Source organism: Bos taurus, chromosome 11, assembly GCF_002263795.3.
Source record: "Bos taurus isolate L1 Dominette 01449 registration number 42190680 breed Hereford chromosome 11, ARS-UCD2.0, whole genome shotgun sequence".
Lineage (NCBI taxonomy): Eukaryota > Metazoa > Chordata > Mammalia > Artiodactyla > Bovidae > Bos > Bos taurus.
In genome coordinates this window covers 29,005,947-29,030,137 of record NC_037338.1, presented here as the reverse complement: position 1 = coordinate 29,030,137, position 24,191 = coordinate 29,005,947, and the positions used below count along the sequence as shown (strand labels likewise).

At 42.6% G+C, this 24,191-nt stretch overlaps 2 protein-coding genes across 7 annotated transcripts in view; one reads left to right on the top strand and one right to left on the bottom strand.

Moving 5' to 3' along the window:
* PIGF (phosphatidylinositol glycan anchor biosynthesis class F) overlaps positions 1 to 1,277 on the top strand; it is a 32,556-nt gene extending 31,279 nt beyond the window's left edge. For 5 of the 6 annotated variants that reach the window (XM_059891559.1, XM_005212696.5, XM_059891562.1 and 2 more), the window contains 1 exon segment: positions 969 to 1,277. In XM_059891559.1, the coding sequence (XP_059747542.1) occupies positions 969 to 1,082 (114 nt within the window). In that variant the 3' untranslated portion in view covers positions 1,083 to 1,277. 6 annotated transcript variants of the gene reach the window in all.
* RHOQ (ras homolog family member Q) overlaps positions 755 to 24,191 on the bottom strand; it is a 37,847-nt gene continuing 14,410 nt past the window's right edge. The window contains exons 3-5 of the mRNA NM_001205498.1: positions 6,026 to 6,190; positions 5,621 to 5,716; positions 755 to 1,638 (exon numbers count right to left, since the gene is read on the bottom strand). Of these exons, the coding sequence (NP_001192427.1) occupies positions 1,483 to 1,638; positions 5,621 to 5,716; positions 6,026 to 6,190 (417 nt within the window). The 3' untranslated portion in view covers positions 755 to 1,482. The remainder of the gene's footprint in view (positions 1,639 to 5,620; positions 5,717 to 6,025; positions 6,191 to 24,191) is intronic.

The following is a 24,191-nucleotide window of genomic DNA, read 5'->3' as shown; positions in this document are numbered from 1 at the left end:
GCTTCTCTGAACTGCATCAGTTGTTCACACTGAATCTTTGTCTAACACACTGTCTGTTGCATGGCATTTGGACTAAGGTAGATCAAGAGCAGACCAAACAAGGAAGCTTAATTAGGTAACAGAACTATCATTAAGATGGTTCACCTCTAACACAGTTATACGGCCTGTTTCCCTAGAGAAAAATTAGAAATGGCTCCAGTATACCAAATGAGCTTCACAGATAAACATGAAAAAAAATTTTTTTAAAGCAGGACCTTTCACCTTGGGACCACCATGCACTGCTCACGGATGATCAATAAATCAATGTTATTTACTTCTGGCTAGAGGTAATATTGTGAAATATAACATGACTGGAGAAAAACGGGTATTTGGAAGCCAGCACATCATTTAACTTATACTCTAGATGTGTACATTAAGTTGTAGTTCTGTAACTTCTACTGTGGTTTCAATATCTATGTCTGAAAGGTGACATCAGTTTTATTATGAAAGCAGCTGCTTTGTTATAAATTCGATGTAACATGCTTGAATTCTAGGTCATTTGTCTTTACATGATTTAAAGTTTCTTGTGGTTTGGTCAGCATACATACTTTTTGTCTCATTTGATATACAAGCCAATGTGGAAATTAAAAAAAAAACTACCAACTAGTTCAGAGAGCTAAGTTGAGTCCAGGATTATGACAAAGTCTGACCCAAAGTTTTTAATCTGTAATCTCAGCATGTATCTCATGCAGTCTGGGGAGCATCAAACTAAATCTACAATCGCCAGAAGCCTTGTTACAGTTGAACGCACATTAACTAAAGTGTGTACATTTTTAGTGTTCATGATAAATGCAGTTATGACCTTATTACACTTTTGGCATTCTTTAAGAAAGCACGTTAAGCTTTAATATAGAAATATTTAGGTTACACTTGTGCTCAAGTAATAGTAAAACATTTGTTCTTTTTGATCTCATACATTCTCTCCTCAGGAATGGCCCATCTCCTGCACGCTTGGAGCAACCTTTGGCTACGTGGCTGGCCTTGTTATTTCACCACTCTGGATATACTGGAATAGAAAGAAACTCACATACAAGAACAATTAATTGGAGCAAAGGGAGAAGAGATTTCTTTGTGCAGATTCCATAAAGACTGTGCAGAAATGTATATGGTCTAGGCCAGGCAGTTCCACTTAACAGCACTGTTTTTTTATGTAGTTACATGATGTGATTGTAGCTTTTTAAACTATGAAACCCCTGAGAGATTGTACCTTCTAGTTGAAATAAAGTATTTATAATAGATTGTGGCTTCAGATGCTGTTTGCTGCTTCTTGGACCTTTAAGAAACATTCTTAATGAACTTTTATAGAATTCTGAGGACAGGGTTGGTTTTTTTTTTCCTTTCAAGTTTTAAACTGCTTCATTATAAGAGGTCTGGGTACAGCTGTAGCATTTCATATGCTTTCTGAGAGAAATGTACAGTTTCCTTGGCCACTGAAGATGTTTCTCACGTAATCAAACAACAGTTTATACATCTTGATCCTATTCTTTTTTTTACTGTGTGTTTCTTTGGAGTTAAAATGGCTATGATAGCCTCATCAAAAACAGTCTTCAATCCCTTCTGTGTTAAAGCTGAACATTCCACATAGCAGCACGCACCTATCTGGGAGGGAGAAAAAGAAAAAATCACAAATATATAAAATCTTTTTTACACAACTGGTACCACACAAACATACCATTATAAGGAAAATCATAAAATGCAAAAAGAATGAAATCATATTTATGATTCCCTAGAGATAGCTAACTGTTAAAATATTAGTGTATATCCTTTCAGACTTTCTCTGAAAAATTATTTCAATCATCAAATGTTGACTGGATACCTATTAAATGCCTGGCACTGTTTCTAGGTGCTGGGAATCATGTCTATGAACTGAGCAAAAGAGCAAAACCCCTGCCGTGTGATGCTCACATTTGCCTAAGTTCTACTGGGGGAGGAACACATGAAGGAATATAGAAATGGTGGCACATGCTGTGGGTTAAACATGGAGGGAGAGGGTGCAGATGACAGTGGTGATGGTCAGTGAAAGCTGCTCAGCAAGGTAAAGTCTGAGCAGTGAGGGATACCTACTGGCAGGGTTTCCAGCCATAAAGAGCCACAGACGTAAAGATCCCTGATGCAGGAACGTGCTTGGAACATTCGGGGCAGGACGGAAGCCAGAGTGGCAGGGGAGAGGGTGAACAGGGGTAGTGGCAAGAGATGAGGTCAGTGAGGTAGCCTCAAGATAGTGACTTCGAGTAAGGACTTTGGTTTCTACTCTGAGAGGGGCCCCATCCATCCGTCCGTCTGTCCATTCATTGAAAACTTAGAGAGCACTGATTTGCCAAATCAGAGGAAGGAATTTGTTCCTTCCTACAACAATGAACAAAATTAAGTCCCTATGCAACTCTCAATGAAATGTATTTTAGAGGAAGAACACCATGGATTAATAAATATAGAGGTAGAAGTGGTTTGGAGAAAAATGGGGAAGGAGATAGGGAGTGGGGACAGGTCAGGCAAGATCTCATTGAGAGTGATATTGGAGCAGAGATCTAAAAGGAAGTGCTTTCCTAGTAGCTCAGCTGGCAAAGAATCCACCTGCAATATAGGAGACACCAATTCGATTCCTGTGTTGGGAGGATCCGCTGGAGAAGGGATAGGCTACCCGCTCCAGTATTCTTGGGCTTCCCTGGTAGCTCAGCTGGTAAAGAATCTACCTGCAATGCGGGAGACCTGGATTTGATCCCTGGGTTGGGAAGATCCACTGGAGAAAGGATAGGCTACCCACTCCAGTATTCTTGGGCTTCCCTGGTAGCTCAGCTGGTAAAGAATCTACCTGCAATGCGGGAGACCTGGATTTGATCCCTGGGTTGGGAAGATCCCCTAGAGAAGGGATAGGCTACCCACTCCAGTATTGTGGCCTGGAGAATTCGCTGGGATAGGGAGTGGGGAAAGGTCAGGCAAGATCTCATTGAGAGAATGATATTGGATCAGATACCTAAAAGGAAAGGATGAACAGTGTCTACATCAGGAAGACTCCCAGGCAGAGGAAGCAGTAAAAGGGCAAAGGCCTGGAGGCAGAAAATGGGAAACGGCATGGAGGCCGTGTGCCTGGAGCACAATGAGTGAGGCAGAGGTGGCTGGGCCTGGAGGCCACAGTGGGGGTTTCATTTATTCAAAGTCAGCTGGGGAGCCACTGAAGGATTCTGCACAGAGCAGTGAGCTAATGGAGCTTCTGTTTTTAAAGACTCAATGGCTGATGTGTGGAGAACAGGTTAACAGTCACAGAAGCAGAAAGGTGAGTGAGAAGCTGTTCCAGTTAGTCCAGGCAGAGAGGGAAGGAGCCTGGTCCAGGCTGCCAAAGGAGGGGACAGTGAGGAACATAGGTATTCTGGATATATTCGAAAGCAAAAAAACAGGTTTTGCTGAAGTGTTCACTGTATGGTATGAGAGGAAGAACAAGGTCAAGTGTGACTTCAGGTTTTTAACCTGAGAAACTGGGAAGACAAGCCTGGAGGATAAAATTGGGAATTCTGTATTGGACGTGTTAATTTTGAGATGCTTACCACCAGGATGGACTTGTTGGACGAGAAGTTGGACTACCAAGTCTGGAAGTCCAGGCTGCAGATGGAAATTTGGGAAGCTCAGTAGTAGATTGTTCAAACCACAAAACTGACAGAAGCTCAACAGGCCTAAGGACTGAGTGTGGATATAGAAGGAAAGACATCCAAGCAGCTGAGGGCTGATCCCTGGACTCTCCAACATTCAGAGACAGGGAGATGAAGAGGAGAAGAGGCCAACGAAAGAGGACAAAGCCCAAGAGAGGGCGTTCAAGGAAGCCACGTGAAAGTGTTTCAAGAAGGGACCAATTGTGCCAAATGCTGCTGACAGGTCTAAAAAGGGGATCATAGTGTTTTGCAACCATTTTTCCCCCTTAAACTATAAGCATGAACACTGTAATAGGTATATTAGTATAAAATTTTAATAGGTGCAGGATTTTTTGTTTTTTGCTGTTATAAACAATGCAGCAACTTTATGGCCATCTCTTTAAGCACATCCTATATAATTTTTTTAGGATATACTCCTACCTTTGGAATTGCTTGATCAAAAGCGTTCATGCCCTCAAGCCTTCTGCATGTTGTTGAGGCTGCTTTTACTCACTGACCAACAGAACAGCAGAGTACCCACTTCCTTGCCCCATTGTGTGTTAGTTGTTCAGTTGTGTCTGACTGCGACCGCATGGACTGTAGCCCACCAGGCTCCTGTCCATGGATTCTCTAGGCAAGAATACTGGAGCGGGTTGCCATTTCTTTCTCCAGGGGATCTTCCCAACCCAGGAATTGAGCCCAGGTCTCCCTCATTGCAGGCAGATTCTTTACCGTCTGAGCCACCAAGGAAGCCTTTGCCTGCTGGGACAGCGTTTTTGCCAATATTATAGATGGAAATTGAACTACAGTTGACCACTAAGGAGTATGAACGTATTTCTTATCTTCTGTGGCAATCCGTGTTTTTTGAAGAATCTGAGTCCCTTTTCCTATTGGAGTGTATGAATATATATATATGTAGAATTCCCAACATATGTATACCTGTCGTTTTGTGATTAATCCATATGCAGTGGGGCTCCTGTACACTAAGGATATTAACCCCTTTTTCTGCCATAAATGTCAAGTTTGTTGTATGACTTTTAATTTTATTTCTGGCATTTTGATGTATTAAATTTTTATGTAGTTAAATCATCAATGTTTTCATTTATGACTTTTACCTTTATGACATTTAGAAATTCCTTCTCTCCCAAGATGACAGAATTTAGTACTTGGAATTTGTAAAGTGACTTGTTAGTGAAACTATTTCTCTTTTGCTTTAGGAAACACTATTTTCCAAAAAGTTTTCTTGCTTTTTTCTGCCTCTTGATATTTTTAAAAAGACCTGATTAGATTTCATTTCCACAAAAGTCCTATTAAAGTCATAACATCTAAAAATAGAATCCAATAATGTTAGGGCCAAATGGAGAAAAAAGTATGCCTTTCTTTGGGGAGAGGAAGACTCTAAGTTAGGAGGCATGTTGTGCATCAGAGTTATATTTTTAGAATGATAATATTTTCCACCTTTCATAAAAAGATTGCAACGCATTTCCTCTCCTACCTAGCCATAATTTTTTTGTTTTTTAACTGCAGATTTAAATTGCCCTCCACCTGCACTCCACTGCCTACTCCATGAGTCTTCACTGAAGACAGGGCCTGATTAAGAAGCCCCTTTTTCTGACACCTCTTTCTACACATGGCTTATTAGGAAAATAGTGTTGGCGGTGTAGCACAGGTTTAAAGGCTGGAGTCAGGTCTTTACTGAACTCAGCTCTGCCATTTATTACCTGGAGGACCTTACAAGCTACCTGACAAGTTATCTGACATTGCCATGCCTCTCTTTTCTCCTCCAGAGCAACTGGTCAATCGAGGATTAAATGATCGAATGCATGTAAAACACTCATCACAGTGCCGGCATATGGTAAATGCACAATAAATATTTGCTTCTATTACTACCTTAGCTTCATTTACATTTATTTTTAAAGTCTGTAAAAAAAAATAAATAAAATCTGTAAAGGTTGCATTACCTCTTTTGCTAGTTTCTGTCCTTGCTCCACACATATAGGTTTTTCCTTCATATCATTCAGTCTTGCTAAAGTTTTGGGGTCATCTCGGAGATCAATCTAGTTAAGAAAAGTTGATAACATCCCATCATAGCGTCAGTCTTTAAAGATAAAACATGTAGTACCATTTAACCCCCACATATAAAAAAAAAAGATTACAATGGAACTTGATTTTTAGAACAGACTAATACAGTAATTGCTTTCTTTTGACACTACCTTTCCCAAAAGTGTGACAGAATTTATTATAACTAACAACTGAGATTAAACACGTATCTCATTTGCTAAACCTTGGGGCCATCATCTAAGAGCAACATCACGAGGCAGGCCAGAAAGGTTATTCTTGAATGGGTAAAATCAAAGCATACATACCTGAGTTCCTATTAATAAAAAGGGTACATTTGGTGCGTATTCTTTAAGTTCTGGCACCCACTCCTCTTTCACGTTTTGAAATGAGGCTGGATTCACCACAGAGAAGCATATAAGGAAGACATCAGTCATTGGGTAAGATAAAGGCCTCAGACGATCATAGTCTTCCTAAGGAAGAAAGCAAAACCTCATGATTTCCATCACTGTGAGTTTACTAATAAATATGCACATTAGATTAGATGGTCAAAAAGCATGCTCGGGACTATTCCACAAATGAAACACATGGCATTCTACATCCATCAACATAATTCCATTCATTTCTGCTGCTCTTCTTTTGGAAGTTCTGAACACCAGGGGGGTAAAAAGATGACAACATCATTAACAACTACAAGGAAACTTGGAGAAAATACATTGTGATGACCACAGTTCTCACTGGAAGCATCTTTAACCGAAAAGTTTGCACACAGAATTGATTGTGGCTAAATATCTAGGTACAGTCATGTATAATAACTAATATTCTGAATGCTACTATGTAAACATACCATGTTACTTATTTAATCCTTGTAACAACTATACAACATAAGAACCACTCTCTCGGTGTTGCATTTGCGTAAACTGAGGCGCCCAAGTTAGATGACTTGTGTAAGGAAGCGTAATAAGCAAGTAAAGGAGACAGGATTCAAACACGGGCAGCTTCACTCTAGAATCCACGCCTTAACCACTATACATCTTCACCGAGACCTTAAATCTTTGTTTTCCCTGTTTATACAGTTTTCTTAATTGTGTGTATGTGTTACATGTGCATGTTGGTGAGAAAAATTAAAGATAGAAACACATGGAATAAATCTACAGAATCCTTCTTACTCCCCAGTTTCCATTTCTTTCCTGAACTGCGGATTTTTCAGATGTGTCTTTTCTGTTGTTTTTTGTGCATGTATATGCCTACATATACATGTGCATGTATATGCCTACATATACATGTGCATGTATATGTATTTAAACATCTGTACATAGAAGAGACCGTGCAATCCATGTTGTTCTGCACCTTTCAGCATGTCCTGGAGCTGGTCCCAGACTAGAACCCGTTAGACTGCCATAGGATTTTAAACTGAAGTGTAGCTCATTTACAATGTTGTGTTAGTTTCAGGTGTATAACAAAGTGATTCATATATATATAATGAGTATATGTGTGTGATTATGTATATATGTGCATGTGTGCATGCTAAGTCACTTCAGTGGTGTCTGACTCTTGGAGACCCTATGGACTGTAGCCCACCATACTCCTCTGTCAATGGAGATTCTCCAGGCAAGAATACTGGAGTGGGTTGCCATGCCCTCCTCCAGGGGATCTTCCTGACACACATATATGTAATCTATTCTTTTTCAGATTCTTCTCCCTCGTAGGTTATTACATGTTGTTGCTGTTCAGTCGCTAAGTCATGTCCGACTCTTGGCAACCCCATGAACTGTAGCATGCCAGGCTCCTCTGTCCTCCACTGTCTCCTCGTATGTGTGTGTGCTAAGTCCCTTGAGTTGTGTCCAGCTCTTTGTGACCCCATGGACTGTAGCCCACCAGGCTCCTCTGTCCATGGGATTCCCCAGGCAAGAATACTAGAGTGTGTTGCCATGCCCTCCTCCAGAGGATCTTCCTAACCTAGGGATTGAACCCACATCTCTTTTATCTCCTGCATTGGCAGGTGGGTTCTTTACCACTAGCGTCACCTGGGAAGCACTATTTCCTGGAGTTTGCTCAAATTTATGGCCATCGAGTCCGTGATACTATCTAACCATCTCTGTTTCTGCTGCTACCTTCTCCTTTTGCCTTCAATCTTTTGACAGACATACAATTTTAAACTGCTGCTTCATATTCTACAGAAGAGCTAACCATCAATGGCTGTTTTAACATCTCTCCATCACAAAAGGCAGTGAATATCCTGTTTGCTTAGATTATTTCCTAGGACACAAAATTCTGCTTGCTTACATTCCAGGGAGTGAGCAGAATCAGGATTCCATTTTTGTCAGGGCTAGCCTCTCATCTGGTTTCAAGGAAATTTTATTTTTGGCCTAAGCTGCCACCCCTCTTAAATGACCCTTCACTACTAGAACTGCATGAATGTGGAACTAAAGGCATATTAAAAATATCTTCCACTCAGAGTTTCAGTGGTAGTATTTCTCTCATGGGACGATTTTCCTTTCATGTCATCTTCTGACATTTTTCTTACTACAGTGTTACACTCAAGCATATTATTACCTCAAACTCTTGACTTTGGAGTTAACCCTTCTGGTTTTTTGCAATGCTTTCTAAGGGCACACGTGCAGTCTGGGGCCAAGAGTATTCAAAGATTTCTCAGGTGCTGGCTCAGGACAGGATGGGAAATGCCACCCCCAGTCTTCTTGAACATTTGTTTTTAAAAGTAGAGGCTTCTAACCAGTTTCGAAAGCAGAGCTCTAGTGTTAAGAAATTATTAATGAAAAAAAAAAGAAATTATTAATGATGAGCTCAAGTAGAATGGGTGTGAAATATGTTGGCACCCCAGTCAGTTACAAAAGGACTATTATCAAAAACATGTTTTAGAATCAGTTTGAGTCCATTCACGTAGAATGGGAAGCTAGTGGGAAGCTGCTGTAGAGGGCCAGGAGCTCAGCTCAGGGCCCTGGGATGACCTAGAAGGGTGGGATGGGAGGTCCAAGAGGGAGGGGCTGTGTGCATACACACAGCTGATTCACTTTGTTGTACAGCAGAAACACGACATTGTAAAGCAACTCTACCCCAATAAAAATAAAAAACTAGATAAGCAAAAAACAAACAAACACATCAGTTTGAGTGTTAAATAGTACAATTTGTTGCATTAAGTATACTTTCTGTACTCATGTTAAGAAGGAGAATTAAAGGGACAGCATCTGATCTTAGCATTCTACCAGCAGCTGTCCCTTCCTGAGCAAACTTGCACACAGCATGGTCAGGGGAGGAGGGTGGGGTTCTTGCTACAAATCCCTCTTCCACCATATTTAGAGATCTAGTTTTCACAGAATTAGTAAATGAAGATACTATCTCATAGGATTATGAGGAATAAATGAGATAACGCTACTAAAGCACTCAGCAGAGTGCGAGACACATAAAAATCTCTTTCAATGCTTTAACATACATTCTTCAATCTCATGGGAAACTGGTTCTCCTATTTTCTGCCATCCACACAGGGTCCCATCAATCCCATATCAGTCCTGGCTCTGCATCTCTCTCTCTCCAACCACAGGGAAGAAACTCTTCTAGTGAGAAACACAAATTTTCCACCCTGGCATCAAAACACACAAATGAAACTAAGGTCTCTTGAGGACAGTATAATTTTCAGATTACTATAAAAGAATGATATATTATTACTGTACTAATTAATCATTTGGGGACTCAAGAGCCTTAAGACTATTTACAATGTAACCCCCCAAAAAGAATTATGTATTTTTCAAGAAAATCAAATTAGATTTTTTAAATGAAAAATTTATTTCATCAGGGAAACAGAACACGCATTCTTTCTCGAGGAGGGTATTGAAAGTGAAAGTCGCTCAGTCATGTCCGACTCTTTTCGACCCCTTGGACTGAATTCTCCAGGCCAGAATACTGGAGTGGGTAGCCTTTCCCTTCTCCAGAGGATCTTCCCAACCCAGGCATCAAACCCTGGTCTCCCTCATTGCAGGCGGATTCTTTACCAACTGAGCTATGAGGGAAGACATAAAAACTAACTGAATGGAAAGGTCTCTAGAAATGCTTAACATTCATCCAAATATTCTATAGAACATAAGTCTACTGCAAGCATTCTTTTCATAACCTCAATGAGAGACACGTGGGCACAAAGGAAGGAACCTAGACTAATCATTTCTACATTTGCTAAATTGTAGATTTTTGTTGCAAAAGTTAAAATATGAAGAATTGAGGTTAAAAAAAAAAAAAAGACTAGTGTGTTTAGAACTCCTTGGAAAGAAATGTTACTTAAGTCTGAACTATCTAATATGAATTTCTTCTGCCTATAGTCTCCAGCTAAACCACCGGCAGTGATTATCAGAAGGAAACCTTTCTGCTTCCATCTAGCCTAAGTAATTAGAAGTCTAATAATAGATAACAAATTAAAAAAAAAAAAAAGATTCCCTGTGCATACTGTACCACGCATCATATACAATTATTTATATCCACTGCACAGTATCTTGAGAGAAGACAATGTGCAATTTTAGATTTGGGGATAAACAAATTGAAGCATGTAACCCTTTCCTCCCCAGCTATATATTTAAAATTTGACAACACAAAGAAAGTTAAATGTGGAACTGCCCTCTCTTTTAAAAATCCTAATTCCTTAAAGTCAATTCTCATGTCCTCCTAATTCACAAATTGATTATATTTTAGTCCAAAAAAACTTTTTTAAAGGTAGATGTTTAAACATTTCAGCCTGGTAATTTAAATATTCTCAGTGTATTGAAGACAACTGTCTTATGTCAAAAGCTGAGAAACAATGGTGAACTTGGTCAACAGGATTGCTGAACTGCTTAGTAAAAGCTCTAGTTTCTTAGAACTGGCTGAGTACCAGTGGGATCCATTTTCTTACAGTGGGTTCTGGTAGCTCAGTGATTGATTAGACTCTCCGTGCTCATCAAGAGTGCTTGACCTGTGAGGATGACCGGCTTCACCCTTCAACAGTATCACAGTTGACGATCTGACAAGAGCCCACACACAATGAGGCCAATGAAACATGCTCTGAGAGGAAACGAAACACCTTCAGTGCGACAGAGAACTGCGGCAAGTGGCCATCAGTCAGGAGACCCCTTTTAACGCCCAGTTCAGCCAGCAGTGCTCCTCAGGGTGCCCACTTTTGTTCCCTTCGTGTGGAGCTGAGTGCTCCCTCCCACTTTAGTGAGTTCTGTTTAAAATACATGTTTTTAGAATGTGTACACCTACTTCAACTACATATCCAAAATATGTACCTTAAGCAAACCACTCACATTGGGTGGTGTAGCCTCTGCCATGCTTTTTGTGGTATTCTATCACATACTGGTCATTGAAAATTAGCAAAGAGGTTCCAAGGACATGTACACACAAATGAAATAATCATCCCCTCTGGAGCTCATATTTCGTTGGGAATTCAAGACATGAATACAGAAAAAGATAGTCAGATACAGCAATGGGAGAAAGAAAAGTGTAGATGGCAGCAGGTGGACATATACATGCTTGATCAAAAAGACACTAGTAAGCAACTACGGTGTGTCCAGGATGTGCAACCATCAGGGAAATGAAGTCAGGACAAGATTCAGCCATTTCTAACTTGTGACACGCTTTATTTGCAAGATGCTCTTAAGACATCTGCATGCTGAAAACGTGGCAACGAGCTTGAATGAGCACCAACACCCATGGTGTGCCCGGGTACCTCACTAGGACTTTGCATACCTCAAAGCCATAGCCTAGAACAGAAGAAACTGTGCTGCTGCTGAGAGAACATGCTAAGATTGGCATTGAGGAGGAAGAATTGACAGAGACGAGACCAAAACATTTATAACGGCTTTTGCTCTTAGGGAGTTCACAGCAAGGGAAACAAACCTATGCGGACATTATATTACAAGTCAGAATGTGGTGAAAACCAAGGGCAGTAATTAGGAGGCGCTAAGAAAAGACAAGAGGCAGCATTTGAGCTGGCCCTTACAGGAGGGAGAGGACTGGAACATGTGTGACGGGCCAGCATGTGCCCCGTGTCAAACCACTTATGTCTTAGAGCTTTTGTTTACCAGTCTGTGAAATGGGAGATTATCAATGACAAGTGCTTTGAAGACTATAAAGTGCTATAAGAATATATTATGCTTCCGAATAATCCAGGATGTTACTTTAGAAAATATTTGTCAAAACCTGTTAAGAGTTTTCCTCTTTAACAACCTGGAACGAGAAGTGGGACCACAATTGAATAATTCTTTTAACAGTCAAGTCCCAGACTCCTACTACTTCAAGATATATAAAATGTAAGGCAACTGAGTAAGAATGTCCCTGACAACTGGTGGCTTGTGGTCAATGAAGGAGGAGTCGTCTCCATCTGAAACATCTGTTTCTGCTGAGAAGCCCAAAATAGGTATCAGGCATGGCTCCCGAACCACTCCAACCCCTGAACGGTGCTCCTCTAAAGCCAAGAGGACACATGGGCTGAAGCTGGCTTCTGAAGACGGAAAGCATTTTGTCAGAAATCTTATAAATGATCAACATTTCTATAACAATTCTCGGTAATAGCAGTCTATGAAACCTCATCTTCTTTGTGTAGCTCTTTTGTTCTTTTCGTGTTCATTTTGTATTTCCCTTTTGTGAAATATCACTTTTCAGCCCCTTAAAAATAACTTTCCAAGGAAGCTGGGTTGGGTTCTTTGGAGGAGTATTTTGGTAAGTTTGGTTCAAAATGCATTGACGATGACTTTATTGGACTAAATAAAATTTAGGGAGAATTTAATCGTTAGAAATTCCTAAAAGGTCATTGTTTTTCAAAAACTTAAAAAAATTTTTTTTTACTTTCTTAACATTGTTTTCCCTTCCTTTCTTCTTTTCTTCCACCCTCTTTACCTCCCTCCTTCCCTTTTTTAAAAAACATCTTCTGTTCAGTTGTGAAATGGTGTTTACTTATCATAAGCCTGATTAGTTCCTGGCGAGAGTTCTTGAAATTGAAGGCTCAGCTTCTAACTTTAAGCAACTGTCATCTTCATATATTTTGATTAGAATAAATCCATTTCCCAGTTAATGTACTAATTATCTAGGAGCTAGGGAACTATATCTTTGGCTTCTTTTCCATTATTATCTTGCTTTTGGCTGTCTGACTGATTGTAACTCCTGTTTAGGTTAGCTGGAGAAAAAAAGAGAGAAATGTAAATGTGTGGTAGCAGAAAGACAACCAGCTGGAGCACTGACTGTGCCGTTATCTAACCATGTCTCATGAACCTGCACTTCCTCATCTCTAGAAGGAGAGGACTGAACTAGATTGCCACATCACATGGTGAGACACGCTCAAACTAACACTTTTTACCCTTGTGAGCAGCCCTAGTAACAGATTTAATGTGGGTGGAGGTTTAAACTACCGAATAAAAATTGAGTTTTAGGGTACTGTTTTATCTAAGCTGACCCCCCAAGGCAGGGGATCAAGACTTAGCTAAATATGGCCCTTCGGCAAGCTTCATTTCCCCATCTGTGAGGGGAGAATAAATATAGCATACACATGTTAAGATAAATGAGAGAGCTGGTCAAGTGTTTTGAGCTCTTCAACAAGACAAGCCTGACTTTCCAAAAAAAGACAAACCACAACTTCAGAGCCAGTGCAATTTCTTTTGTGTGTGGTGAGATGACTTCCTTCATTGTAAAGGATTTAGAGCTGCAATTCTACATTGTCTGGAGCTATAATTGCAAGTCTCTTTCACTGAAACAGAGGTCAGCTGGCCTAAGGCAGTCAGAAGGATGGTCAATGGCAGGTCACACTTCTGTGCAGTGCGTTCCTTTTCTAACTTCTTTCGGTACAAATTTCACATTGATGGAACAGTCATGCATTCCTGTATTCCAACAAATACTACCCACTAGCTGCTAAACCCTGCGTGCTCCAATGAGAAACAGTTGCGTACCCGGCCCTCGTGGAGTTCACCGCACAGCAGAGGCACCCCACTAGGGCAGGACTCCTCCAGGTTCAGGGGACACCGGGAAAATGCAGGAGTTAATTCTGATTGTCAACATGAATGTGGGAACCCTGCCAGCACTTGGGGATTGGGAGCCGGGTGCTACCTGACCTGTGTAATGAAAACTGGCCCTGGTCCCGCATGATTGATGAGTGTATCTTGCTAGGTGCTGAGTGACTCTAGGACCTATCTCTGCTGCATATGAGAAAAAGGTAGATTTACCTGGTGTTGCTCAAACATTACAGGAGTTACTTATCACTACCGAAAATTGTACACCACTGGCAATACTACTTCTAGTACCCTAACTTTTGGAATTATTGCTACAGTTGTTCAACTGATGACTTCATTTATGATTTCTTAAGTACTCAGCCCTGGGAACTTAGGAATTTAATACTGAAATAAATGCTTTTATTATGAATTACTTTCCTTTTATTTCTCCTTCTTACTACTGCCAGGATGTAACACTGATTTAAAATTATGTATACAGAGAGGTTATATTACCTATTCATTTGAAGATAAGTATAGGAGAACTCTATTTTTAAAATTGTTATCAAAAGGGGAGAAAGAGATTTCCCTGGTAGTCCAGTAGCCAACACTCTGTGCTCCCAATGCAGGGGGCCCAGGTTTGATCCCTGGTCAGGGAACTACATTCCATATGCCACAACTAAAGACCCTGCATGCTGCAATGAAGACCAAAGATCCTGAGTGCTCCAATTAAGACATGGTTGCTGCTGCTGCTGCTGCTGCTAAGTTGCTTCAGTAGTGTCCTATGCTGTGCGACCCCATAGATGGCGGCCCACCAGGCTCCCCCGTCCCTGGGATTCTCCAGGCAAGAACACTGGAGTGGGTTGCCATTTCCTTCTCCAATGCATGAAAGTGAAAAGTGAAAGTGAAGTCACTCAGTCGTGTCCGACCCTCAGCGACCCCACGGACTGAAGCCTACCAGGTTCCTCTGCCCATGGGATTTTCCAGGCAAGAGACATGGCAGAGCCAAGTAAATAAATAAAAGGTGGGGGGGGGGGGGGGCGGGGCGGGGAGGAGCAGTGTGGATCCAATGTATCAATACCAAGGACTTCCCTGGTGGTCCAGTGGTTAAGAATCTGCCTTTCAATGCAGTGGATATGGGTTCGATCCCTGCTTGGAGAAGTAAAATCCTACTTGCTTTGGGGCAACTAAGCTGGCTCCCCACAACCAGAGAAAGACTGTGCACCACCAGGAAGACCCAATGCAGCCAAAAAATTAATAAATAACCACTGGACTGGCGGTCCAGTGCTTAAGAATCCACCTTGCAATGCAGGGGATGCAGGTCTGATCCCTGGTCAGGGAACTAAGATCCCACATGCGGCCAAGCACTAAGCCCACACACTGCAACTACTGAGGTTGTACGACAATTAAAGAGTCCATTCGCCGCAGTGAAAGACCCTGTATGCTGCAACTAAGACCCAAGGCAGCCAAATTAAAAAAAAAAAAAAAAAATATATATATATATATATACATATATATATATATATATATGAGAGAAACTGAGTCAGGTATTTAACAAATTGGGACAAAAATGATTATGAATGCAAACTGGGATATGCTGAGAAGGAAAAGAGCCAGGAGAGAGGGCAACCAGGATGAACAGCTTCAGCCTGGTTGGTGTGAAAAGACCTCCTGGAGGGAGTGATGTCTAAGCTGAGATCTGAGGGATGCGTTGAGGAGCCAAATATAAGATTGCAGGGGCAAAAGGCCCAAGACAGGAAAGCCCTGACGGATGCGAATGCAGGAAAGGCCAGCATGACAAGGTGAGACTGGAGAGGAAGCCCGCCTGGATCCTTAGAGCTTACTACAATGGAAAGTTATGGAATGAGTGTCTTGTAATTTGTGTTTTGTTTTGTTTTGTTTTTTTAAAGGCAATTCAGTCTGCTTTGTGGTGAATGAATGAGGTGGCCAGGAGTACAAGGAGAGACAGTATAATAGTAATTCAGGTGAGAAAAGATGGTGGTTTAGATTAAGTGGAAGCAGCTGATAGCTAGAGAAATGGTGGGTTCTATTCTGGAATTAGACTCAAGTTTGGGTGATGGATATGGAGGTTTAGGCCTTTAGGTTGGGGAGGCTTCTGGAATAATCCAGGGTTCAGTGTGTGCAGCTGGATGGGTAATGCCTTTTACAGCGATGAGGAAGACTGAGCGTGGAGAAATTGGCCCACAACTAGAGAAAGAGACCAATTTTGGGCCCATGAAGCTCGAGATACTGAGTAGCCAATGGAAAAGTGTATCTGGAGAAGCTCTCTGCCTCTGAGTTCTGGACTCAGCTCTGGACGTCTCCTTTTGGCCGAACCGGACGCATCTGAAATTTCACATTTCTTCTTCCTCAAATTTTTAAGTCCTCCTAGGTTCACCGTCTCATGAAAAGACATCACAACTCAATCAGGATCAAAACAGAACTCTGGAAGGCCTCAGTATCAACATCAAACATAAAGAAAGTCAGTCACTTGCCCAGCCAGTCTGTTGTCCCCTCTCCATATTCCCCACCTGGGTACCTCAACTCACCTTTCAAAGTTTGGTCTAAAAATCGCTTGGTCCAACAAACTTTCTTCAAACCCGCAATTCAGATTAAGGTCCCTCTGTAACACAATGTCATCCCATTTCTTACATTGTAATAGATTGCCTCTTTTCTTTTCTCTTTTATCTGTATCCTTCGCAAGACTCCCTGAGGGCAGAGGACGACTCTTCAAAGTCTGGTTTATAGTAGCTGCTTTTAAAGTCTTGCTGAATGAATGAGGATAGCATGTGGGAGGTGAAGTCAGAAGAGCCAATTGCAGCCAGATCACAGAGGCCTGCACGTCCTTCACCAGCTACAAAGCTGGAGACAGTGGATAAAGCATTTGAATTCTCCACTAACAGGTGAATTTTTCAAGTTGCTGTTACCACTTTCAGCCAAGAACCCAACTGCCTGTCCAACCCATCTTCCTAAATAATAAGGTAAGCTCTAAGGAGCAAAGCCTCAGACTGAGCGATTCTTCTCGTATTTTACCTCCTGCTACTGTTTTTCACTGCCACCTTTTTTCCATTGTCTTGACACTTTTTCTACCCTGGATGGAGGAGATCATCGACTGTCTACCCAGCATCCTTTTCCTGCTTGTTCCTTCTTTCCAAAACTAGTTTAGTTCAGGACCTATCTCTCTTCTATCCAGACACATGACCCCATATTTAGCTTAAAATAAGTCTTGGTTGGATTTAAGCCAATCATGGAGTTTCATTCCTTACCCCTTGGCCAAAGTAAGTATGGAAGGATTTACCACTCACTGGCCCCATCTCCAATACTTTGGCCACATGAAGTGAAGAAATGACTCATTGGAAAAGACCCTGAGGCTAGGAAAGATTGAAGGTGGGAGGAGAAGGGGATGACAGAGGATGAGATGGCTGGATGACATCACTGACTGGATGGACATGAGTTTGAGCAAGGTCCAGGAGTTGGTGATGGACAGGGAAGCCTGGCGTGCTGCAGTCCATGAGGTCACAAAGAGTCAGACATGACTGTGTGACTGAACTGAACTGAACTGGCCCCATCTCTGCAGCCCCTGAAGAGTGTTCAGGGACTCTGCCCAATGCTGTGGTCCCTGTATCACAGGGGACCAGTTTTTGCCCAGGGCTAACTATTTCAATGCGGGCATGGATAATTTCAATGCAGGCCTGACACTTCCAGGGGAGCAGCCCTCCTGCCCTTCCAACACCTGAGCTGCAGAGGACCCTTGGACACTGTGGCTGCAGGTCACCTGGGCTTCCCGTGGGCAAGGCTGCCAACACAGAACTAGGAGTTATGGATGGGCCAGATCCAGAGGAAACACCACTTTTCTTGACTGTGGACTAAGACCTACATTCTTTGTCTTTGAGGCTGAGAAAGAGGCTGCTGCTGCTGCTGCTACTAAGTCGCTTCAGTTGTGTCCAGCTCTGTGTGACCCCATAGACGGAAGCCCACCAGGCTCCGCCGTCCCTGGGATTCTCCAGGCAAGAACACTGGAGTGGGTTGCCATTTCCTCCTCCAATGCATGAAAGTGAAAAGTGAAAGTGAAATCACTCAGTCGTGTCCGACTCTTAGCGACCCCACGGACTGCAGCCTACCAGGCTTCTCTGTCCATGGGAATTTCCAGGCAAGAGTACTGGAGTGGGGCGCCATGGCCTTCTCCAGAGAAAGAGGCTGATGATGACTGAAGTCTCTCATTGGCAGACACCTTTACACACAGACTTCTAATACACTAGAGACAAACAGCAAGAGAAGACTCAGGAACTACCCTCTGATTAATCCTGAAACGCTGGTTTTCTCCATGCCCACCGAGGCAGCCACGCTGCACAGAGGAGTTAAATCATAACTAGCAAACATATTTGGAATCTGAACACTTGAACTACACTCCCTGGCCAAACACGCGGTACAGGCCGATGGGGGAAGGAGGATTCCGGGCAGGTAGGCAAAATCAGGATGACCTAATGCCATTCACAAATACTGTCACAGAACAGACCCTTTAGGAAGTACACACAATTTCCGTTGGACCTTGCTGGAGGTGGCAGTTGTGCAACACTGTAAATGTACTGAAAAGAAGTGAAGTGAAAGTGTTAGTGATGTCTGACTCTGTGCGACCTCACGGACTGTAGCTGCCAGGCTTCTCTGTCCATGGAATTCCAGAGGCAAGAATACTGGAGTGGATGGCCATTCCCTTCTCCAGAGAATGGCCAACCTAGGGATTGAATGGGAGTCTCCTGCATTGCAGGCAAATTCTTTACCATCTGAGCCACCAGGGAAGCCCATAAATGTACCACGTGCCACTAAATTGTACATTTAAAAATGCTTACTGTTACGTTGTGTGAATTTCACCTTAATTTAAGGGAAATACATGGGTTTACAAGTGTGCAAAGCCAGGTCTTTGTGGGCACCCCCACACATGTGTACACACATACACACACACAGATTTCTATGAAATTCAGAGAGATGCTTGCACATGGCAGAAATACTCTTCTCCTTCAGAGAGTCCCTGGCAGAAACTCCCAAGACATCCACTCCTCAGGAGGTGAGTTCATCCCCATGACACGCTTCCACGTTGTGGAGCACAACTTACCTTCCTTCAGGCATGTCTCACACCCCCTACTCTGCCAGTTCTGCATAACCTGCTTCATCTTCTCCCTCCATTTCTGGTCCCCTTGTTCTGCAGGAGGCTCCCAGCAGAGCTCTTTGCCAGGCTTATTATGGAGTGACTGAAGCGACTTAGCAGCAGCAGCAGCACCACGCTACTTTAGCTCTATTTCACTTCACAGCAGAGAAAGCACAGCAAGCACAGCCTTGCTTCTGCTACCACACTAGTCCGACCAGCCCACCAAACCTTCGGCTCCCAATATACTGATGAGGAAACTGTGGCTCAGAGAAACTCATCACTTGTCCAAAGTCACAGTTGAGTTGGTCAGAAGTGAGGCAGGAAGGCAGTTTCTTGCATCAACTAGTATAGGACCCTCATGGCCTCTTTGTTCTAAGCAAGCAGTAGATTTTAGACACAGACCTTTTAAATCTCTGAATCATAGTCTTACTGGCTATGTGGCCTCAGGCAAGTTACTTACTGTTTCCATTTCCTTCTTCTATAAAATGGACTCAACTGTTGTAAGATTAAACAACAGACATTGAGCCTGTGTGGTGGCTGCAAACTTATCACCCCACCCGATGGCACACATTCTCTGTTCAGTTTCAGGAGATTTGATGCAAAGGAATAAATTGGAGGAAAAGGAGGATTGAGGGGAAAATCGACTTTGTGAAAAACACACGGAGAAATTTGGCTGCTTACTAAGTGCATGTTTACCACGGCAGGCAAGAACTGAAATTCGAGGTTTTACTAAAATAACTGAAGATAGCTAAATCAATAGACCCCAAAAGTATTGTTTTAAAACAATGGTTAACGAGACTTGAGAAGTGAAAAAGAGTCAAGATGCGTGTGGACTTTGATGTGGCCGCCCGGCCCTGCACTCAGCACAGGCAGTTTTCAGCTGCTGCCTGTAAAAGGTTCATTGGACCCACATTTGCACCAGCATCTTTGTGCTCCCAGAAACTCAGCCAATCCAGGAGCTGGATTGCCCACCACAGAGAATCTGGCTAGAAGAAGATGTGACACTGGCCAAACACACCAAGGGCCAGAGCAACAAAATCAAAAAGCAGCAGATGAGGAAACAACAAAGTTTTCAAGAAAAACCTCAGTCATTTCCAGCGGTTTCGAATGTGCATTCTCTTTCCTAGATCCTCTAAAACACTTGAAGGCAGCGCTGGGACAGGAGCTGCCCCCCAACTAGGGCAGAGAGCAGCAGCCAAGCCCAGGGCAGTGGGTGAAGTGCTGGGAGGCCGTGGCTGGAGCAGTTGGGCCAGTTAGCGTGGGAGTGGAGGCAGTTTTCAACTGCAAAGGTGTGGACCCTAGAGTCTGGTCAAATTGCCAGGAATCTGTGAGGTTCCAGCTTTCAGCACCGCCCTAAGTCACCCACTAAGCTGAGTCCCATCCAAGCTGACATGTCAGCCCTTTTACGGAGTCTGTGTTATATGCTTCCTGGAAAATCAAACAGTGTACATCTCCTTTCAGAGAGCCACTAGCTCAGTTAAGCAATCTAGTAAGACCCTGGCAGCAGGGGAAGTCACTAATGAGAATAATGACTTACAGATCTGGAGCCTGTGGGCCTGGTCTGAGGCCCAGCATCGCTCTCCTGGGCTGTGTGTGTAACTCATGCAGGTCATTTCAGTGTGTCTGTTTTCTCATCCATTTAAGCAAACGCAGGAGGAGGGGTAGATAGTATCACCTACTTCAGAGGTTGTTGTTATGATCAAATGGGATACACAGGTCCAAAGAAGGCCCGCTGATGTAGGCAGAAAGAGACACATGTGCTAAGTGCCACAGGAATTCATATGCTATGTCTACCGCCTGAGGACTAGAGAAGGCTGCGAGGAATACCTTGTCCTACCCATCTTCCCTCTGAACCTCAAACGCACATGCTCCCATCACCTCCTCACCTAAGAAAACTGTCCTGACCCTCCCTGTCCCCATCCTCAAAGTGGAATTGCTCCTTCCTGCTTCCCAATGTCAGTATCTGGGGATGCAGTTAATAAATATAGGGGAACTATAGTAGGACATCCTAATAGTTTGACATAAAGCTACATGTTGAGAACTAAAGTCATAAAAATGAAACCATAATCGTCATTAGTCATCTGCAATATGGGTCATTACTAAGAGATCACATTACTAAGAAATCACTGACATGCTTGAAAACACCCGACTCTAATCAAGGTGAATAAAATGTAAGTAAAGGGAGCTGTAACCTAATCAGTTCAGTTCAGTTCAGTCGCTCAGTCGTGGCCGACTCTTTGCAATCCCATGAATCGCAGCACGCCAGGTCTCCCTGTCCATCACCAACTCCCGGAGTTTACTCAGACTCACGTCCATCGAGTCAGTGATGCCATCCAGCCATCTCATCCTCTGTCTGTTTTAGCCTGTCTGACAAATGTTGACTTAAAAATCATTATCTATAGGGATTCTAAGTAGACTCTTGCTGTTGTTGTTTATTTGCTAAGTCATATCTGCCTCTTTTGCAACCCCATGGACTGTAGCTGGCCAGGCTCCTCTGTCCATGGGATTTCCCAGGCAAGAATACTTAAGTGGGTTGCTGTTTCCTTCTCCAGGGGATCTTCCCAACCCTAAGTAGAGTCTAGCAAAGGGGAAATTGCATAACCAGAAATATTCATGCCCATCCAGCTTTGCCCAACAGTAAGATGCTGGACCTGGTGGACAAAAAGAGCCTGGACACTAGAAAGCCAAGCTCTCACATGGAAGGGACAGTTAACCATACGGTTCCAGGATCCAGATGAAATTCATATAGCCTCTACCACCTTTTGTTCCAAAGCCTGAATCCCAAGAAAGCTTCTAATGAATTAATTTTCCCCGATACCTTAATACTAAAGGAAGGTACACTGGATAACAGGCACTGAACAGGTATTTATCACTATAGCTTTGCTCTTCTTATGTATGTTTTCTGACTATGAAAACAAATTGGAGAAGAATTCAGTTAAATCTTAGGCAACTGAACACATGCATCTATCTTTGATCTTTCCCAAATCCTCTGACATATATAGTAATTAAAAAAAAAAAAGGCATAAAGCCACAGGACAAATTAAACAGCCACATCATTTTAGAAGGTAGAAAGCCAAAGAACAAGTAAGAACTGATATGCAGACCCTGGGAGCCAAATCCTGGATCCTGGGCCAACAACAAGGGGAAGTTATAAAGCACCTTGTTCTGCTCAACAGAACCCTTTAAAGGTGTGGGAGCTCGCACAGTGTGTTCTGAAAGGGGGTTGAAAGCGGCGCCACAAACAAGGGGTGGGTTGATAGTCTGCTTGTAAAGCAGTTACACCCCAGATACCGTTCTCTATCATGATAATGTTCTCCCCAACCCTGACAAAAGGCAGAGAGATTTATTTCCAGGAAAGTGTAGAACAGAGGGTTCCCTGGGTGGGAAGACACAGGGCCCCGTTGAACATACCTAACACACGGGCCAGAACAGTGGAGCCTAGCAGGACCCTCTCAGGCAGCAGAGTAGAAGATTCTTTTCTGGGGAACATGACCAGTGCAAGAGGAAGGACCAGGTTCCCCAGGGAAAAGGCCCAGACAGCTCACCCTACAGCAGTGGTTCTCAAATGGGGAAACAGGAAGTAAGGGGCGATGTTGCCCCAAGGGAACACTTGGCAGTGTCTGGGACATTCTTGATCATCATGACTGGGGTGGGAAAGACAATAGGGATGTGCTCAACATCCTACAGTTCACGGGACAGCACCCACAACAAGCTGTCCAGCTCAAAATACAATGGTGCTAGGCTGAGAAACCCAGACCTTCAGTAAGGACCAGAGTCATCCAGGCCCATGTATACACAGAGCTTTCCACATTCTCCAGTGTCACTCTCATAAATATAATTAGACACTTGAGAAACTGCCACAAAAGGCAGAGACTAAAACAAAAGACTGTGGGAAAACAAAAATTTCAAAAACCTATCATTAATATCCTCAGAGACTTCTGGTGTTTGCTTTATGTAACTTTATCTCTTTGTTGTTAAGGTGTCTAATGGTTTAGGATGTCTATCTTCTTTGTGAATTGTACCTTTTATCATTAAAAATATTCATCTTTATTTAAAATAAATTTTTTCAAAAAGACAAAAAAAAAAATACCCTCAGAGAAATTAGAGAAGATACTCAAACCAAAAGAAAGCCAAGCCAAACTTAGAAAATGCTGAAGAAAAAAAGAAAGGCACATCCAAAGAACAGGAAAAGGTTCTGCTAGAATGACATTAAACAAACAAATAATAGTAAGGGTAAACTTGAGGAACTCTCCCAAAATAGAGCAAAAAGACACAGAAAGGGCAAATATAAGACAATTGTGACTCAGCTGGTAAAGAATCCACTTGCAACGCGGGAAACCTGGGTTCGATCCCTGGGTTGGGAAGATCCCCTGGAGAAGGGAAAGGCTACCCACTCCAGTATTTTGGCCTGGAGAATTCCATGGACTGTATAGTCCATGGGGTCACAAAGAGTCAGACACGACTGAGCGACTTTCAGAGAACCACCCCAAAGCTCCAATATCTAAAACCTGGAAGTTCTAGTGTAACAGAAGAGATTAACTGGAAGTGAAGAAATCAAAGAAATAAACCAGGAAAATTTCTCAGAACAGAAGGACACGAATCTCTGGAGTGAAAGGGCTCACAACAGTTGGCTGGACCCTAACCCAAAGACCATGAGTGTGAAACTCCAGAGAGGAAAACCAGGTTCTTGACAATGAATCCAGATCCAGATTGGGATCAGACTTTCTGACAGCAGAAACTGAAAGTGGAAGACAATGGAGTAATGCCTTTAAAGTTCTGAAGAAAAAAATGATTTCTAATCTATTTTCAAAATGTCAATCAAGTATGATGGAAATAAAAACACATTCAAACACACAGGCAACAAAAAATTTGCCTACAACGCACCTTTTCTCAGGAAACTAATAAAATAGATGCTCTACCAAAATGAGGAACTAGACTATGCAGATAAGAAAAGTAAAAATAAGAATGTAATACATAAGATAGAGCCAAAGGGAATCCCAATAATGACGTAGGAAAATCCCAGGATGACAGCTGTGCAGCAGCTGGAGGCAACTAGCCCAGTCTGAAGCAGAACAGCAGGCTCATGGCAAAAGTCTCCCAGAAGAGACGGACAGAAGACTTGATACACTGGAATGCCTGGAAAGGCAAGTTCAGGATGAGACAGACATACAATGAAAACTTAGCAAGGGAAGAAGCAAAATAATTAGTAATTCCAGGGAAACAAAAAGTAGCACAAAGAAGGAAAAGTAATTATAGTACATTACATGGCTCAGCTGTGCTAACACAGCAGTAAGGATATAACGATGGGTCAATAATCAAACGAAAATGACCGTGTTGCTCCTGGGGATGGGTGGATGGGACGTGGAAGATACT